The sequence below is a fragment of the Arachis hypogaea genome, chromosome 18 (assembly GCF_003086295.3).
Source record: "Arachis hypogaea cultivar Tifrunner chromosome 18, arahy.Tifrunner.gnm2.J5K5, whole genome shotgun sequence".
Taxonomy (NCBI): Eukaryota; Viridiplantae; Streptophyta; class Magnoliopsida; order Fabales; family Fabaceae; genus Arachis; species Arachis hypogaea.
In genome coordinates, this window is record NC_092053.1 from 4,626,202 (window position 1) to 4,641,147 (window position 14,946).

A 14,946-nucleotide genomic window follows, 5' to 3' on the forward strand; every position below is an offset into this window, starting at 1 on the left:
ATAAAAGATTTGAGGTATAAACAATTTACACAGTGAAATCGTTCTATGATTATTCTATTGAATTGAACTTTGTGCATTGCATGACAGTATAGTTGGCTATTTGCTATTATATTGATTTATGAATTATGATTTATCCTATACTACATGAATCACGGACACTTTGCTGAGTTACCTGTAAGTCAAACATATTTCGAATACGACACGCACTGACACTCATCTGACACATGTGTTTGCTGTGTCCAAACCGTGTCTCAATAAAAAATAAAAATTTTTTTGGACACACTTGGACACATCTAAATACTATCACGTGTCAGCATATCCGGTCTTATTCTTAATATATATTTTTAAAATAAATTTAGATATAGTATATATTATTATTTATTAAAATAAAAAATATTTTAAATACTTGATATAATTAAAATAATATATTAAAAATAATTTAAAAAATTAATTTATATTTTAATATCAATGAAATATTAAAATATCATTACGATTTATCAAAAAAATACTTTATATTTTATATGTATGCGTGTTCCCGTGTCATATAAAATTTTAAAATTCGCGTGTCGACATGTCCCGTATCATATCATATCGTATCCCGTATCCGTGTCAGTGTCCGTGTATCATAGATCCTATGGTTCTATTTAAATCCTCTATACTATAGCAAGAAGAAGAAGATAAGTGTATTTTATATATATGGAGAGTATAAAGGGTATGGAAACAAGGCTTGTGATAGCATTAAATGTGCAAGTGGCATTGGTTGTACCTTACAGAAGATCCATCTATCAAATTTGTTAACCCCAAAATACAGTGTGTATCCATACTCAGAGGACCCATCTCACAATGATTTTGGTTTCACACCTCTTCAGAACCATGTGGTTTTGGTTCAGAATTTGTATGACTTCAAAATTATACATTCAAAAAATATAAATAACTCCATAAAGTAGTATTATACTAGTATATAAAAGTTGTTATTTCTGATGAAGTAGAACACATATAAAGAAAATTCTAAGAAAAAAAAAATGCAACAAGCTAAGAACTAGAGAGGAGGAGGTCCTGGTTCATAAAGAGGAGGGAAGCAGCAACTGAATAAACCACAGCAGCACAGAAACCATAAGCTGAAATGTAGAATAAAACCAAACAAAACATGTTATAGGAGGATCAGTTCTAAGTTTGCATAACTCATTATGAAGCAAGGATAAGTGTTGTCTTACCATGTATCCAAGAATCCTCCATCAGGGGGAGCTTGACCTAGCAATGGTGTGCTTGGAGGAGGAGGATCCATCACCTACTTACAAGTTACAATAATGGTTACTTCTCAACAAAGAAAAAGTAAGCATAGTTGATAGGTTTCTTACCATCCTTTCCTCAAGTCTTACCTTCATCTACCATTCAAACTTTGGATTCAAAATACAGCTAACAAAATAGTGTTAAGTCTTTCTATTTAAACACTTGAAAGTCAATCCTTATTCATTGGTTAAGACTAGCACTAGTGGAAAAAAAAAAAAAAACCAAAGAAATGTTGAGTGAAAATTGGGTACAAATAAATAGACCTAGCACTTATATCAGTACTACTGCTGAATACAAATGCAAAATGCTTATTTCTATTGCTGAATGCTGATTGTTACAAGTTCATCACATCCAATTCTTCTACAAATAAAGTAGAACTGGAATCACAATTACCTATGCTTATCTTTTCTGTACAAGAATACAAGGAACATATTCAAAGTTCTTAGCTATAAACAACTCTTATGTGCTCTACATTACAAAGGAAAGTGAATGAATTTAGATCAGCACCCTCTACATTCTTCAGTCTTCAGTATTCTGAACCTTTCTATGTTAATGTCATCAAGGAAAACGATTCGAACCTCGGTTCAGTTAGGTCTACCATTTCCTCTTCTGATGCATGCCAGCTCTCAGGAATTTTTGAAGTCAAGAGGATCAAACTCTCCATATACTCAGTTGAAAATGCATCTACATTTTCATTTTCATTCCCAACAACATGAAGATTGTTTTCAGTATCTTGTGACATGAAATTACAATAAGCTAATCTGGCCGATGAAGAAGCTTGCCTTGCCTTCTCTGCATCCTCTGATTCCTTCACATGTCCAGATTAGAAAATAAGAAACATGATCAAACTAAATGCAGTTCAGAAATGTGGACAAGAGAGTGAAAGTGTGAACCTGAAAAAGGCTAAGTGGAATGCTTATTCTTCTTCTAGATTTTCCAGGGGAAATACTTGAAAGAATTTGAACAACCTCACTCATGGTTGGTCTTGTGTCAGGATCCAACAGCAAACACTCTTTTGCTAAGTATGCCATTACCTTCACCTCTTCTTCTGGGAAGTTTCCTTTCAATCGCGGATCGATCAACTCTGTGATTAGTCTCCTGCTATCTTGCAACAGAGGAGTGGCCTAAAACAGAAAGAATGCTACTATCAATGATGGTAAATTCAAGATAAAATATATAATAATAATATCAACTTAAGAATTACCCATATAACAAGGCTTTCTTCTCTTCCTGCTGATCTAAGGATTGGTTGCTGGCCACTGATAAGCTCAAGAAGAACCACACCAAAACTAAATACATCAGATTCAAGAGAAGCTCTCCCAACAATTGCATACTCGGGTGCGAAATACCCGAATGTGCCCTGCATTCTCTCTGGAGAGCCAGGACAACTGGGTATGTCATCAGATATCAAGTTTTTAGCCATACCAAGATCAGTTATCTGCAATTCAGTCATATCAAAATCAACTTAATTAGAAGCATACTATAAATAATTAATGATTAACTATAAATTTGATACCAAACTCATACTTTTGCATGCCAATTTTCATCAAGAAGAATGTTGGTTGATTTGACATCTCTATGCAGAATTCTTGGAGCAGCTGCTTCATGGAGATACTCCAAACCCCTGGCAGCTCCCAATGCGATATTTACCCGAGTAGACCAACCCATGTTCTTTCCAAAAACTCCATCCAAACGGTCCCTCAAATTCCCATTAGGCATGTACTCAAACACTAGTAACCTATGAACATTTTTCCCTTTTAATTCTGAGCAGTATCCAAGCAATGGCACCAGATGACAATGATGAAGCCTAGACAATAGTTCAATCTGCAACAAGTGTTCCTTTAGTCTTATTTCCGTTTTCTTAAATCTAGACACTATAGAACATGATTAGTTACAACCTCAGTGAAAAATTCAGTGTCTGCTTCAGGTCCTCCTTCATCTTTTAATCGCTTAACTGCCACGTTACTTCCATCTTTAAGTCGTCCGCGGTATACATAACTACATCCACCAAGTCCAATTATGTTGGAAGTTGAGAAGTTTCCAGTGGCATTTTCCAGCTCAGAGAACGAAAATCGAATGATACTTCCATGAAAAGTTTCTCTATGGCTCCCAAACAGGAAAGAGGCCTTCTGAAAGCATCCTATATATATATATAACACAGGAGGGAAAAGAAGGTCATTAATAACCAAAAGAGAAGTAGCAAAATATGAGAATTTCTTCTTGAATTTGAATCAAAGAACAGTACCTGGAAAATGAATAGCAGCTTTTGTTTCTGGAACTGAAAATGTTCTATGACTAATTAAGTTGGAGGTACTATTGTAACTTGTTTCTTTATCTGATAAAACCATTGGTGATTGAATTGAACAGCTGTCTCTTCTGCAGACATAGTATAGAACTGAGGCAATAAATGCAAGAGTGCTGCATACAACACATATTAAAAGCACAACTACTATCACAGTCCTTGTTGAAATGTGTTTCTTGGAACCTAATGCAACGCTTTTGCTTCCTGCACAAGACTCAAAAGTCAAAACCATAAGATTAGTTGAAAAAAATAATTGAAAAAGGCAAGAGACTAAGAAATGGTTTCAAGTCATGTTTTGAATCTACAAGGCTAAAATTAAGCAAAGGGTTTTAAATTGTTGTGTGCAACCGAAATTTCGGCATAGTCTAGCTGCATTAGTAAACTTTCAAGATGGAAGAAAAAAGGAAGAAAGAAGATAAGATACCCCAGGTGCAGTTGCAGGATTTAAAGCAACTAGAGCTATGGCCACCTGCTGCCACTTTAGGGAATCCATTGGTATCACATATGCATGTCCATGAGGATTCACTATCTTCAGCATCTGCATAGAAGGTAAAGCAAATGCCATGAAAGGTTGAACACATAAAAAGCATTGCATGCTTACTAGTTAATATAAAAGCTTTAAAAGGTTACAAGTATACCTGAATGGCAATCACATGAGTGAGAACAATTAGAAAGAGAGTATCTATGGTTCCTTTGGAAAGAAGAACATCTACATTTCCACTTGTTTAGGTAAGTCTCAGAAGGTTCATCTGCTGATAACAACAACAAGAAGCAAAAGATCTAAGTAGAGATTAGTAGCTAACAATAAGGTAATCCTTCAATTAGAGAATCAATTACCAATTGCTTTATAAGCTATGATACTAAACTAAACCAAACCAAACCAAATGCATTATGAATGGTGGAACTAACCACAAAATGAGTGCTGAATCCATAGCAAGTTAATAGCAAGAACAGCTGCAACTTTAAGTTGAGACTTCATTTATTCCAACCCATAAGCTGCAAGGAAAGCAAAAGAACATTTATTTGTATACAATTGCAACCCCTACAAGAAGAGTGAGGATTAAACATATTAATGGCTTCAATATATTCAAAGTATATCAGAGTCAATCTGAAGAACAAACACTACTAACTCATGATCATGAGTGTATGCTTTGGAATCTATCTATTTTGCCACTATAGTTATAGAGATCATATCTGACAGAAAGATAAATAGCAAAAGAAAAAACAGCAAAAAAGTGGGCATTAATCATTGAATCCCATGGTTTTCAGTTATATTTGTATCTATCTAAGATGCAGAAAACTAAATGAGGGCCAATCATTTCATGCTTAATAAGGAGATACCAATTTTTGTGGGCAAGAGCTGAAAATTGGTAGGAAAGAAGGAATGAAAAACGTTTATCCCACAAACAACTGAGTTAAGTTCATCCATGATCCATCAAGTTCTGAAACAAAGATGAGATTGAGGTGATTGAAGTAGGGACTATATTGAAAGAGTTGCATATAGGATAGTTAATGCAATAAGATGAGGAATCACGGCACTGATTAATGTATAATGGACCCTTATTAGGACTAAATAAACAAGTGTGTTCAATTGGAGGAAGCCACATATATTGAAGTACACTTTATTACGTAAGACAACAAACATGTGTATATAAAACTTGTATAGAGCTATGTTTGCCGACGGCTTCAGATACTAGATACTATATCATACATGCAAGGACTATGAAATTGAATAGGGAAAAAAAATGTGAAAGTTTGTTTTAGCAAAACCTGTTCAAATTGTAGAGCTTAAGATCAAAGCATTATGTAAAACCCTTTTATTAATAAGGTACATTATAATAATAGAATCTTTTTATGTTCTTATATATATATATAATAGACCGATTAAACTATCAGTATACAGTGATGCAGCTTCACCTTGAATACCCCTTAAAACCAGACCGATTAAACTATCACAGCTCTAATACCACTTGGAGAGCTCTTTATCACCTGAGAAACTTTGAAGACACCACATCCAACTCAAAACTTTGAAATAATAAGTTATAAACTCCTCACTCTTTCTTGTTTTCTTTGATGTGGAACTAACTTTAACATTCTTCACACTTGCAACATTAACAGTTAATAAGGCTCTTTACCCTTTTGGCCTTTTTAAGTTTCACCAAATTAAAGTGAAGTGAAGTATATAACTATATATCCCTTAGCACCATGAATAACAGAAATGACATGATTAAGAATGAGGAAAGAGCAAAAGGCTAATGAGTAATGAGACAGATGAAAGTGGAAAGAGAGAGACCCCACTCGAATGGGTGCATTCTCTATTGATTATGTCCTTCACTAAACAAAACCACATGCATACAAAATAGGAAAATGAGGCTTAATTAATAAAGGGTCCATTTGATATACCACCCTCTCTTAAAGTGACCCCTTTGCTTACTGAAAGGGACCCTTCAACGCCTTTCTTTCTTTAGTCAAAAAACAAGGATGAAGTATTGTTTTTTTAAAATATCTTTAATTTTTATTTTATTTAATTTTGTCTCTGAAGTTTTTAGTTTATACAAAATATACTTCTAATAATTAAATTTTTAAAAATTTAAAATCAATATAATAATAATATATAATAATTATGTCTAATTTACTTGTGTTGAAGGTTGCTTTTGTAAAATTATTATTGAATTGATTCTATTTTTTTTAAAATAGCTATTAGGAATATATTTGATACAAATAAAAAAATATTAGGATAAAATTAAAATAAAATAAATTTAAAAATATTTTTAAAATTTTTAACAAACTTCAAAAATAAAAAATATACTTTATTTAGAACCAAAATGATGAGATCACTAGCTGAGTAGGACATAATACATGAACAACGAATAGTATACAAGTCACTAGATTAATTTATTATATCGAAAACAGAATAATAGTAAATGAGGATAATGCAAATTAGTACCAAAATACACAAAAGTTTCTTCATTTCTAGTTAACTTTAATTGAAATTTTTCTTTCTTTTAATATATATATATATTCAGTTGCCTATGATATCTGTGTAATAAGTCAAAGACTAATTTGTCATATATCAAAATGTGATGATAGGAGAAAATTAAATTTTGTAACGAATTTGATGCGTGTTGCGTATACACCTAAGTAACTAAAAGTATAAGCTATCAACTGAACTTCTTGTTGGGCCTGAGGCTTGCTTATTTGTCTTATGTAGGCCTAAAGACCTTCTAGTTTGTCAGATATGGGCCTACATATGAATTTGAGCTTCGTCAGTCTTTAAAATTTAAATCACGTTATTTACCAAAAAAAAAAATTTAAATCACGTTGGTAAGTTAAAATAAATAAATAATTAATTTAAATTGATGTAATGATATGCTCGTTAATTAAAGAGCACAACATCTCATTTTAGTAAATTAAAAAGTCTAAATACTTGTATTTACAGTTTTTAAAAGCTAGGGGTACTTTTGAAAGCACAACAGCGGGAACTTTTTTTTTTGGTAAACTTTTTATTTTTTGGTAAACACAGCGGGAGCTTTTTAAAACTGGCTTATACTTATCAAATTTTATTTATTTTTTCGCATATATTTTTCGTTATTATATTGTCATTGAAATTCTCATATATTTCTAACTTCTCATCCTAACCTTTACAAATTATAACACAGTCTTCATATATTTTTTATTTTTTAACCTAATCTTCACAAATTTCAACACAAATACATCTCTATCACATATTAAGTATGAACTTCTATCTATTTATATTATTTTTTTGTGCGTTGTTTTTGTATTTTTTCAGTAGATCTATTATGTTTGTTTGTTTTTTATCTGTTCTTTGAAATGTGAAGAGATTGACTTAGCTTATGAAAACATCAGTCAAAATTATAATAACAACATGTATATACATATTTAAATATAGATATATAATTATAAGAGTAATTTATTTGAGATATGTGTTCAATTTTGTGTGATCTGTAAAGGTGAGCCAATATATATAGGTGGGCAATGGACGTACCCAGTACTAACATTGAATTACATACAAATTTTATTATTGACTAATGATAACTCTATTTATATTAGTACAATCAAGTAAATATTTAAACTATTAGTCTCTAAAATTTGAGTTAGGTAACTTAGTAATTTTAATGATGATGTATAGGATAAAATAAATTTTTATGATACTTATATAAAATTTTAAATTTAAAAAATAAAAGAATTTATTTATTATATTTATGTTTATTATTAATTTTTTTTAAAATTATTTTATTTTAAAATATTATATAGAATTTTAAAGAATTTGAAAAATAAATTATTTTTCGTTATAAACATGTTTATTATAATTTTTTAAGTTTTAAAAGTTGTTTTACCAAATATAATTGTGATGTTTGTACTTATTAAAAGTCATTTTTAATTTAATTTTACCAAACCCAAGTGCTGAGCTGTCTTTTAAAAGATAGCTTTCATAATCTATTTTCAAAAAGTAAAAATTTTACCAAACCGAGCCTTAGGGTTTAACTATCTATCACCTATGAAAAAGTTATCAGGTATACCGAAAATATCGGTGTTCCAGTTGTTTTAACTTTTAACTATTGATTTTAATTAATATATATTATATATATTTTTTATAATTTAAATCAACGGTTAAAACAACTGGAACACTGGTATTCTCGATATACCTAAAACTCTTCCTCACCTATATATTCTGTAATTGTAACTGTAATTACTGAATGCTCAGATCACTCATTTGCGTCTTCTGCACATTGCTGATATCATTTACAAAGACCATGCGTGCCGTAATCAGCATACCCATAGGGTTCTTCAACCTGATATTTTCATTGCTAAGTATTGAAGAGAAGAACTTCCTGAAGTTCTTGTTAGGATTGTTACTCGGCGTTCTTCTGACGGTTTCTTTTCCCCACATTAGGCAGTGATTCCAGCCCCTGCTTCCAACACGTTGGCCTCCTCGGCTGCCGATCACCTGGCGAAATGGATGTGCCTTATTGACGGATTTGGTTCGTGTACGCGCATCCTTTTCTGAGAATGAAACTGCTTTTGTAAATACCGAAGATCATCCTATGATTACCGAAGAATCAGGCTCAAGAAAGGTGCAGTCACCACCCACAGGAGTTAAGAAGAGAAATTAGAACTCTAAAGATTTTTTTCATTTTTAGTTAACTTTAATTGAAGTCAATCTTCAATGTATGAATTTTAAACTGTAAAATGCTGATCGTAGATCAAAATACATAAAAATTTCTTCATTTTTAGTTAACTTTAATTGAAGTTTTTATTTCTTTTAATATATATATATATAAATATATATATTCAGCTGCCTACATATTCATAAGTTCAATAAGTCTAAGACTAATTCGTCCTAGATCAAAAATGTGATGATAGGAGAAAATTATATTTTGTAACGGATTTGATGTGTGTTGTGTATACACCTAAGTTACTAAAAATATCAGCTATCAACTGAACCTCTCTTATTGGGCCTGAGGCTTACTTATTTGTCTTATGTGGGCCTAAGAACCTTCTAGTTTGTCAGATATGGGCCTACATATGAATTTGAGCTTCGTGAGTCTTTAAAATTTAAATCACGTTGTAAGTTAAAATAAATAAATAATTAACTTAAATTGGTGTAATGATATGCTCCTTAATCTACTTAAACAAGTGTCTATACGCAATAAATTAATTATTGGTTTGTCCAACTGAAAATACTATGAGAAAAAAATAAAAATAATAAAATAAATTGCCCAACCAAAACAATGAACAAATTTCCGGTAAATTACATGCATGATAGTGTGATATTTCTAATTCATGAAGTATGAAGGAGAAACGAGGATCAAGTGACTATGATTTTACTAGTGAGACATGCTAAGCAAAAGATATTAAGATACAAGTAATACTATATCCCAGTAAATATTATTATTTTTGGCCAATATTTAGTCAATAATAATTTGTACATATATTTATAAATGTTTACACACATAAATTAATATAATTTGCATCTATAATTTTTAAAATTTACATATATAAAGTAGTAAAATAATAATTTAATATTTGTGCTGACCAAATAATAACTAAATATACTAAAAATTATTGACCCTAAGAGTTTTTCTTAAAATAAACCTACTAAAAAAACTGAGTCTATGTAAAAAGCAACACCAAGAAATATGAAAAGAATGAGGAGTGTGTATTGTATGATATATGTAATTCGTTGAAGAAATGTTACATTTCTATACCCTCTTCTCCAATTAATTCACAATTAACTGAAAAGAAAATTATATACATCACTAGTCAGAATGACATAGTGATATCATCTCTTCTCCGTGCATTTACACCGGAAAAACATGGTGAAAACAGAATACTAAAGGTCTCCAAATAGCTATCACTTTCCTCTCTGCCTCCCGTTGTAAGACTTAGCAGGCCTAAGGGTGCGTCCTGCGGATAGTGGAGCCCCAAAAACCATGGTTTGGGAACGGCTAACCATGTCCACCATTGAAGGAGTTTGATATGCTTGCACAAGGCTGGTACTATCTGTGGAATCACCTCGTGCGGTGGCCCTTTGCCACGAATGCGAGCTCAATCCAGACAGCACATAGGCCCTCCCAGATTCCTCGTACACCCGCCTGTTTGCCATCCTTTCCTGCATCTCCTTTAACTCAGCCAGAAGTGCAACACATAACCGATCACCAGCTCGTGATGAAACAGTTTCTGACAATGCCTTAAGGCAGTTCTCAAGTACCGAAACAGCCCCAGCCAAGTCACTGCGTTCAGCTTTAACTCTAGCCTCCGCCATTGCCTCTGCAGCGTACAGCCTGTTTCGCTGCCGGTCTACTTCTACTGAAACATCCAATTCTCTTGCTACATCAGGTCTCTGAATCTTTACTTGAGTTGGTTCTAAATTCACCATTTCTTTTGTGATAGGCTCTCTATAGGAGCCTCTAACTAGCAACAATGACATGTCACCGCCATAAGTTTCAGCCGGAACATTGAGTGTGACTAAAAAGTTTCTTTCCTCTTCAGCATACAAGTCTCCTACCTGGATAGAAGCCATTCTTGCATTGTCCATCAGGCTAGTTTGGTAACTTCCTGCTTTTACCGAACTAAGCTGCAGGCGAGGGTTAACACACGCAACTTCGACCTGTAATTCCTGCGCCACCACGCTCAAGAGCCCCCCAATACACTGTGCAAATGCATCCTGAATGACATCCTCGGCTTCAATAAAAGAAAATGTTCCGCCAGACATCTCAGAGATTGAGTGCATTGAAGTAGCATCATGGTCAATGCCAAAGCCGAATGCATGAACCGGTATGTGCAAACCAGTATCGTTGTTGCGTTGAAAGGTGTCGGGGACAAGTGACCGGTAGTTGGCTCCGAGACGGGGCCTGCTATTGCCTGTGTAGGTATCCTGCCCATCAGAGAGCAATATCATGCCACCAACCGGATTCTTCCACCTACGGTCAACAAAAACCTTCGCACCTTTCTTTAAACCTTCAGCAATGTTTGTCCCACCATTTGGAACCAGAGAATTGACAGCCTGCAATGCCTGCTGCCGTCCGGCATCAGTCATCCTCTGAAGAGGAAAGACACGGCGGGCTGAAGAGGAGAAGGCAACAACCGAAAGCCGGTCCGAAGAACTCAGGTTCTGTATGACAAAACTCATAGCTCGCTTTAGCAATGCAAGCTTGGTACCTGCCATGCTACCACTCACATCAAGAACGGTGACAAGGTCAATTGGAGCACGAGAATTCTCAACTGAAGGTGCTCCACTTTGGTTTCTCCCTGAATGAGAAGGAGCCTTGAGATTAATCAACACAGCAAAGTTATGATGAAAGGCCGACTTTGAAACAGCTGAAACTTCAGGATATGTTCTGATTTCCATTGTGTTTGTCATGAGATCAGAACCATTTCCATCCTGGGGAGTTGATGTCTGTTGATCCAATGCTTCATCATCATTAAAAATGGTTGGTTCAGGAATGTGGCTAAGCAATGAACTCTGGCGCCCCACACTAACTTGTGTGGAGGGAAACCTCCGAAGGTAAGTAGTTGTCCAAGCATCATCTCGAGGTAAACTTACTCGGTTCAGTCGAGGAACATTGCGGGAGACATTGGAAGAAGGGCTTTGGAAAGGAACCTCCTTCCAGTTTGCCCTGCAGATAGGGCAAATTTGGTTTCCATGCTTAACATTGGATGTGATGCAGTGGAAATGGAAAGTGTGAGTACATTCTGCGGTAAAAATGGCATGCCCCTGTCCTGGCTTCATTGACTTCAGGCATATTGCACATGTTTCCTGAGTACAATGTTGATAAAAATGTAAAGAAAAGCTCAAGGACATTTTAAAGCTAGTAATATAAATGGTTAGCAGATTAAGATGCAGAGGCAGGTAGTTAAAACAAAAAACAAAAAACAAAACTAAAGTATACAAGATATAGAACACAATGCTGCAATTTAGTACAGGTTCTTGTAGAAATCAAGAACCATTGTTTAACAAATTTTATATCCACAACCAAGATTGAGCAAAAGGAAAAGAGTCATGACTATGTCATCTAGAACAATTACTATTACTTAGGAATGTGAAACTCTAACCCGGTTTGACTATGGCTTAACAAAATCTGCCAAATTGATGCCATTGAAACACTATTCAAAATGTGGTTGAGAGGTAGCCAACCGCTAGCAAAATTTGGTCACTAGCTCAAATCAAACTTCAGGTAGCAACAATGTTTATGGAATGGAGTTTTTAACAATAGTTTTATTATTTTTTTTATTATAGTTATAATTAACTCGTACTAATTAGGGGGGAGAAAAAAGTGGTTACACGTGCTTTCATGAATACATGGATCCAACTCCAACCAACAACAATAATTTATGGTTTAGTGAAGATTTTAAAAAAACTAAAAAGAAAAAATGAAAACCAATAAAGTATTCAATGTTATAGATAAATGCAAAATTTGCAAAGGTCACTAATACATTATTTTGTCTAACAATGCCCCCTTCTGTCCCAATGCAGGTCCACTACTATTATCAGTGCATAAAAAGATGAAATAGAATGCTACCCATCTTTACCAGAGATACATATATGTTTACTATTTAGGTGGCTAATTACCTAAAGTTGAGAATTCCAAGGCAAATCTACAACTTAGCATAAAGTTTAAAATAAAGGTCAACGTTAGGTGGTCAAACATAGTTAGGACTTAGGACGCCAAAGGAAAAATTTGAACAATATGCAAATGACTTTCACAAAAGTAAAAGGCAAATTGCAACACTAATATTGGACCTGTCGACAAATTAATTAACAATTAAAGACATATAATAAAAAAATGACATCAAAAGAAGGAATAGATCAAAGGCGAATCATTCATTCATTGCTCCAGCAGGACTATGATTTCTTTGTCTTTTTTTAATAATAACAACAATAATAATAATTCTTATCCTGCAAAAACCTCAACTTTTTCTTTGTTTACAGCTGGGATTTTCACAATCAACGGCTAAGGTGCCTTTGACTCTTCTGTGGGGGTTTCCACCATAGCAATAGCTTTAGCTTAGGCCCTAGGCAATTGAGAGTTGAACAGTACACGCAGCAATGGACGAAAACAGAAGCAACTAAAAGTCCTCATCAAATGCAACACAACAGTGGAGATCAAAGCAACTCATAAACAAATAAACACCCAAAATAATACACCGTCTTCACCACAAATATTCATATATTCATATACATCACTCTCAAATATAGCAACCACAATGATACCACAATTGAAAGGCAAAAACGAAACTTTTACCAGTGATTAGAAACTGCCATTGATGTCTATACAGTATACACTATTTAGAAAAAATGTAGTGAAATGAATGAGCCTCAGCTCGAGTAGTGAAAAAAAAAAAAAAAACTCCGATCAATGATTCATACCCCCGAACCCAAAAAAAAAGTAACTTTCTATAAAACCAACAACAAAAAACGTAACTTTATATTACGAATATGCTAAAAGGATTAATGGTAACGAATGATAATAACCTTGGGCAAAAACGACTTCGATTTAGATCCGGATTTGGACAATCGTAACCCGGAGGAGGACGGCGTCGGAGTGGTGGGACGGCGGCCGGAAGACGGAGAGACACCGTCAGAGAATGCGGCGGCGGAAAAGGGAGATTCGATGGCGGAGGAAGAGGAAGAACGATCCATAGTTCTGGGAACGTGAATGCACAAATTGAATCCTATGGCAAGCTTCACCTTTCTCCATTTGCTTCCCATTGTTGAGGTTCGAAGCGATGAAAGCGACAACGACGGTGAGATCTCGAAACGAAAAAGGACAGTCACGGAGCTGCAAAACTCTCGTAGTAGCAGCAGAAGATGAAGAATAATATCTCAATGGCGTTGTTGTTGAGCATTGAATTGAAGCAGAAAGAGAAAGAGAGACAGTAAATAAAGAAGAGAGAGAGTGTGTGTAAGAGAGAGAGAGATTAGGTTTGGGTCTGGGTTTGTTAATGAATAAGAACGGTTACGGTTATGGCGATTGTTATGGATGAAAGGGAGAAGAGAAAAGAGAGTGGTTACTGGTTTTTAGAGCCAAACAAAGCTGCTTCGGTTTGTTAGTTTTACTAATTGAGAAGGGCAAAATGGGAAAATTAACAACTTTAACTTTGAACCAAATACTAATCAGTAATTAATCACTATCCATAATCCCAAATCTCAAGGCGTCCAATTCAATCATGATCTTCTTTTTTCTTTATTTTATTTTCAGATACGGATATTATTATATACAGTTGCTTTGTTTAATAAGTTGTTTCTAAATTAAAAAAAGAAAGGGAAAAAAAAAACGGTTTCTATATTAAGCATATGTCTCGGATAATTAAAAAAATAACATGTTTTTAAATCTTGTAGTGAAAGAATTTTATTTTTTCTTTTATTTTAAAAATAAATTAGACTACTCTTCAAAGTTGAAACCATCTCAAATTTTCAACTAAAAGCTCCTAGTTAAGGTCTTACTAAATAGGTATATGATGTCTATAGAAAGTAATTTTATAACAAGAAAAAAGTATTATTCGAAATTTCGAATCTTACTATTGTCGTATAAGAAAAAAACTTGATAACATATGCGTTTTAAATTTTAATATTCCACTAGGTTGCAAGTCAAAACTGCAATTTCGTGTCGTGCTTTATTACCTGCATTATTACCAATTTAATCAATGGCTTTAGCATCGTGCATTAAAATTTTCCTATTTAATATTATATTTAGTTAGCAAGTATCGAACCCTAATGAGTAAAAAATAGCCCCAAAGCAAATTAAGATAGTTTTATTAATTAATTGATTTATTATAAATAAATATAGTAGAAATGTAATAAAAAAACATGAAATTAGTACATTGTATTT

At 33.6% G+C, this 14,946-nt stretch overlaps 2 protein-coding genes across 9 annotated transcripts; both read right to left on the minus strand.

The window, feature by feature from the left end:
• Nucleotides 1-1,582: 1,582 nt before the first annotated feature.
• Nucleotides 1,583-5,368, minus strand: LOC112771784 (receptor-like serine/threonine-protein kinase NCRK). Of its 7 annotated transcripts, none has more exons than XM_072225460.1 (10): nucleotides 4,934-5,368; nucleotides 4,502-4,588; nucleotides 4,231-4,341; nucleotides 4,017-4,130; nucleotides 3,536-3,796; nucleotides 3,189-3,430; nucleotides 2,818-3,114; nucleotides 2,495-2,728; nucleotides 2,184-2,414; nucleotides 1,583-2,091 (listed from the first exon to the last, which is right to left on the minus strand). In XM_072225460.1, the coding sequence occupies exons 2-10, from the start codon at nucleotides 4,569-4,571 to the stop codon at nucleotides 2,047-2,049; spliced, it is 1,605 nt and encodes a 534-aa protein (XP_072081561.1). In that variant the 5' UTR covers nucleotides 4,572-4,588; nucleotides 4,934-5,368; the 3' UTR covers nucleotides 1,583-2,046. The 7 variants fall into 7 exon arrangements, with proteins under 7 accessions (XP_072081561.1, XP_025672390.1, XP_072081559.1 ...); XM_025816605.3 differs by having other exon boundaries at nucleotides 1,583-2,098; XM_072225458.1 differs by having other exon boundaries at nucleotides 4,231-4,344.
• A 4,386-nt stretch (nucleotides 5,369-9,754) lies between these two features.
• Nucleotides 9,755-14,294, minus strand: LOC112771074 (E3 ubiquitin-protein ligase WAV3). 2 transcript variants are annotated; one of them, XM_025815663.3, is made up of 2 exons: nucleotides 13,590-14,294; nucleotides 9,755-11,873 (listed from the first exon to the last, which is right to left on the minus strand). In XM_025815663.3, exons 1-2 carry the CDS (start codon nucleotides 13,824-13,826, stop codon nucleotides 9,969-9,971), a joined length of 2,142 nt encoding a protein of 713 aa, XP_025671448.1. In that variant the 5' UTR covers nucleotides 13,827-14,294; the 3' UTR covers nucleotides 9,755-9,968. The 2 variants fall into 2 exon arrangements, with proteins under 2 accessions (XP_025671448.1, XP_072081513.1); XM_072225412.1 differs by lacking the exon at nucleotides 13,590-14,294 and adding an exon at nucleotides 12,551-13,521.
• Nucleotides 14,295-14,946: the final 652 nt, after the last annotated feature.